A 4,607-nucleotide genomic window follows, 5' to 3' on the forward strand; every position below is an offset into this window, starting at 1 on the left:
CAGATATGCTTCGCCGGGCTTATATGCAGTATGGCAAGCCCGCCTGTGTCAACGAGTGCTGAATCGTGAGAGTTCCAAAAAGTCTGGTGATTAAGCATAGTTGGTTTCAGCAGCAAAAATAGAAGATGAAATAAACGTTTATTTTTCAGGATTCCAGCAAAAGGTGACATAATTCGATTCTCTTAGACTGACAAAGGAATGAGAAAGATATTAGTTTTTTTATAATAATCCTTTTTTTTTTTTTTATCATTATTATTGTTATATTCTTTCTCTCTTTGAATTATTTACATGCAAAAGAATATGCTAGATTTTTCGGGATTCCATCAAACCACATGAAGATTATATAAACATTATGATACCTCAAGCTGTTATCTGTGCCGCTTTATAACAACAGCTACTATCTATGACTATTTTCTGTTTCTATTCCCTTTACTCAACAGCAGCCCTTACTGCTGCCTCGCCGACTTTCTAACCGGCACCTAGAGCTCACCTGTTCAGGACTTGACGGTAAGGAATAGTGCCTGTGCTAGGCGGTAAGGACCTTAAACTAGACAGTCACCTTAAGTATTACCTTTTACATTTACCATTGTACATCATTATTATTGGTGTATTTGTCTCTCAATGTTTGATGAGAAAGGGTTTTCTGATTGTCTTCGCTCATGCTAACCTTAAACTCCTGTGGTTGTAATGAGAAACCTTGCAGAAGGCTAGGGAATGTTCCTTGCCCTAGTACCATTTGCTACTGATAGCCAGGCTTGAGAGTCTGGCTTTAATAAGTATTACAGCTACATGGTAAGTTCACATAAGAGGAACGGTGTAAATAACTCATTAATATGACTCATTAATATTAAAGGTAAAAAATATACCAGTATTATCCCTAATATTATCCAGTGCCATTTCAGTTTATCTTTAAATATTCTTTCTGGCAAGATATTTCTCTCATTTGTTGCCACATAAAAAATCAACTGAAATTTAATCTATAAACTTACAACTTTAATATATATATTTCCCATACTTTTTTATAAGGCAAAAAATATTAATGAAATCCTTATGAATTCCATTTACTTTAACGATCAGAACAGATAAGAACTTCCTATATCACATATCTAACAATGAGCAATTCAGCAAAGTGATAATGCTATCACTTTGCAAACAATGCATTCAGAAGATAAATGCTTAAAATGAAAGAATAATGGTTCAGACAAATTATTCAGTTATTAAAACTAGGATAACTTTCTTCTAGGTTGTCTACTTCAGTGTCTTCAACTACAAGACTCACCTCTTTCATTTATATGGTGGCACAAACATAAAAAATTGTTAAAAGTAATATTCACATAGTTTTATCGACAAACTAGTCTTATTTTGTGCTTATAGTCTGTACTAGAATAGTTTCCAGGGAAGTAAATAAACTGAACAGGATTATCTTTTTTGTAATTTATAATATATTCCTGGTATAATATTACAAAAAAATAACTGCAATATATGCATGTTTTTTTATTCAAAAAGCTACCATCATAATCATTAACTACATGTGCAGTACACTTCATAACAGGATTTGGAAGTCTATAGTTCCTTTCCAAAGTGTGACTCTGTAATGCTTAATATTTTGTGTCATAGTAATATCTATATACACCATTACATTTTACATGTGTACCAGTCTTTAATGCAAATGTCTGCTCTAGTCTGTAATACTGCATGTTATCATGATATGGGTTAACATAACTCCATTTCACCTTACATATGTATTAGTCTTTAATGCAAACTTATGCTCTAGTCTGTAATACTGTTTTGCATCGTGACATGCCTTAACATAAGAAGTATTGTGTAATGGTAACACCACATCTTCAACACAATATCTGACACTAAGCACACTGGATAGCTGAACTGTATCATGTCGTGCAGTCCCTTTTCTTGACATTGCAAATGATACTTATATTTGATGTGAGTATTTTATTCCCATTTAAAGATAGAGCATTCTTTCTTCTTCATTTACATATGTGCTTTCCAACAGCTGAATGTTGTTTACCCTTGTTTCAGAATTAGCAGTTGTGCAAAGTAGGCACCAAACCATTGTAATTAAGACTTCTTTAAAGGAAGAAAATAGCAGCCACTATGAGATACACTTCTCACAGTCAACTTGAGTTCACTGGGCTGACTGGACACTCATTCCCCAAAATGAGAAGGCGTGAAAATCTAATAATAGGTTAACTGAACTGAAAGCCCATTCATCTCCATATACTGATGTGATGATGTAGAGTGATTATCCAAAACATGAAACTCAAATACATTGTTTTTCCAGTTTAAATAAGAACTATAACATAATATAAAAATAAACAGAAAATGTTATTTATAAATCCACATCTATTAACCCAATGATGACAGTGTGTCACACCCATGTGACACGGCTAAATGCCTGATGACGGGGCGACACACCAGTGTGACGTTCCCGATGCAATATTGCATAGGCCCAGCATAGGGGGTTGCCACTTCTCGCCAGGCTCGTCGGGATTGGGTTAAGACAGACACGTACATAAAAAACAACAGAAAATAACATACACAAACAACAATATACCAAAGAATATTACAGAATTTACCTGTAATTGATCCACAAATAGTTCTCAGAAAGAACAAAAGAGAAAAATTATATAATCTTAATTCAGACTGAAAGATATATATGTCTTATTTTATTTATATAGTAAACATGCATTAACTGTAATACATAAATCTGTGTGTGTGCATGTATATACATACATACATATAATATATAAATATATATAAATATATATAAATATATATAAATATATATAAATATATATATATAAATATATATATATAAATATATACATATGTACATATATATGTATATACATATGTACATATATATATGTACATATGTACATACATATATATATATATATATATATATTTATATATTTATGAATATACATATATACATATATATATTTATATATATATATGTATGTATGTATGTATACAAATTTTACATCACTCAGTTTAATTCTAATTTATCATCAACTTTCATCTGTAAACAACAAAGTTAATCAAAATGCAATTTTTTTTTTTTTCATTAGCTATTCCCATTACCAAATCAAAGTTTAAGAATGGAATGAAAAAAAAAATCATTAATGCTTTGTAGTAGATAGGAAAATGCCTTCACAAAATCACAACTATGAATAACTATGCTTTCAAATTATCTTTCACATGTTGTGGGATCTTCTCAACATAGACTTCATGGTTCTGCCCAGCAGCAGATGCCAAGACACCAGTAGAGTTCCTGCAATAAATAATGAAAACATTTTTGAGAAATTATAGCAAGTGTTATTGATACATACCTCAATAATAATGTAATACTTAATTCCTTCTTGGTCTATGAAAGAACTTTCCTTTAACATTTTTATCGAGTATTGATCTCCTTAAAATAAAAGGTCTCATTTTAGAAAAATCCTTGTTGTTCATGATAATATTTTAAGTGCTATAAATAGCAATGAACAAAACTTAGGTTTGTCTTTCCTCCACATACCTGTGAGGAGCAGATGCATGGTACGGAATGGCACTGCCTTTAATATCTGTCAATATCCCACCAGCCGCTTCTAATATTGCTTGAGGGGCACAGGTGTCCCATTTCTTGCATCCTGGGCTTGCAAACACATACAGGTGAGCCTTGCCTTCCAAGAGGAGCATTACCTGCAAATCAATGTTACATCAAGTGTGAGTCTCCAGTTTACTGCAATGATGCTATATAGGCAACCTATAAGTCAACATAATTCCGCAGTGCACTTGCCATAGAATAATGAATGCTGCGGCACTTTGTTATTTTTGTGAAGCAATCAATAAACAAATAAATTGAGATACAGTCAATTGTCACGTCAGAAGACAACAAAATTCAGGTCAAATAAAAAAAAAAGGAAAATGCCCAAAACTACCCCACCTTATGGCCAGCACCACCCACTCTCAGCACTTCGTCAGGGGAGACCGCGGAAATGGCGTCATTGACAGTGGAGGACGAATGGGACCTTGTGGTGGTCACAATCAGCTTGCCCTCAGGTGGAGGCAGGATGTTCATGCCGCCTACTTCTCCTCCTACGATACCCCATATTGTGCGTCCCAGCTCACTCCTGCAGAACAGCACAAAAATACAAACACTAATGTTAAATCAAACATATCAGAGTTGATTTAGCATATCTAGTTATTCAATAATTGAAGGAATATACAGAATCAACTATATGTCTGAAATACACTTATACAGGGAGTGATGGCAATTTTTTATAAATAACTTTATCACTATCATTATCATTATCCACATTATCATTATCAACATCATAACTATCATCAATAATTATCCTCATATCTTAAAACTTGTAACTATGATAGTATGCTATCCCACAGCAAAACATGGGAGATGAAAATTCTGACATTTAAATATGACCTTAGCATATAACTTGACAACATACTATCCATAGCCCCATGGAGGGAAAAAATTACAATAACACATACCAAAGAAAATACATGCAAAATAAAAAAAAGAAATCGAAATTGCATTAATTCAGTATATCTGAATTTTCCCCAGAGAGCATCAACACACATTT

The 4,607-nt window shown here is 32.8% G+C and overlaps 1 protein-coding gene across 4 annotated transcripts in view; it reads right to left on the bottom strand.

The window, feature by feature from the left end:
* Nucleotides 1–1,419: 1,419 nt before the first annotated feature.
* LOC122245992 (3'(2'),5'-bisphosphate nucleotidase 1) overlaps nt 1,420–4,607 on the bottom strand; it is a 17,622-nt gene continuing 14,434 nt past the window's right edge. For 2 of the 4 annotated variants that reach the window (XM_086532247.1, XM_086532254.1), the window contains exons 7-9: nt 3,950–4,136; nt 3,542–3,705; nt 1,420–3,295 (exon numbers count right to left, since the gene is read on the bottom strand). In XM_086532247.1, coding sequence (XP_086388373.1) covers nt 3,199–3,295; nt 3,542–3,705; nt 3,950–4,136 — 448 coding nt within the window. In that variant the 3' untranslated portion in view covers nt 1,420–3,198. The remainder of the gene's footprint in view (nt 3,296–3,541; nt 3,706–3,949; nt 4,137–4,607) is intronic. The other 2 variants (XM_086532245.1, XM_086532264.1) reach the window with 2 other exon arrangements.

This window comes from Penaeus japonicus, unplaced genomic scaffold (assembly GCF_977035675.1).
Source record: "Penaeus japonicus unplaced genomic scaffold, GWHDUDI00000001_assembly GWHDUDI00000003, whole genome shotgun sequence".
Taxonomy (NCBI): Eukaryota; Metazoa; Arthropoda; class Malacostraca; order Decapoda; family Penaeidae; genus Penaeus; species Penaeus japonicus.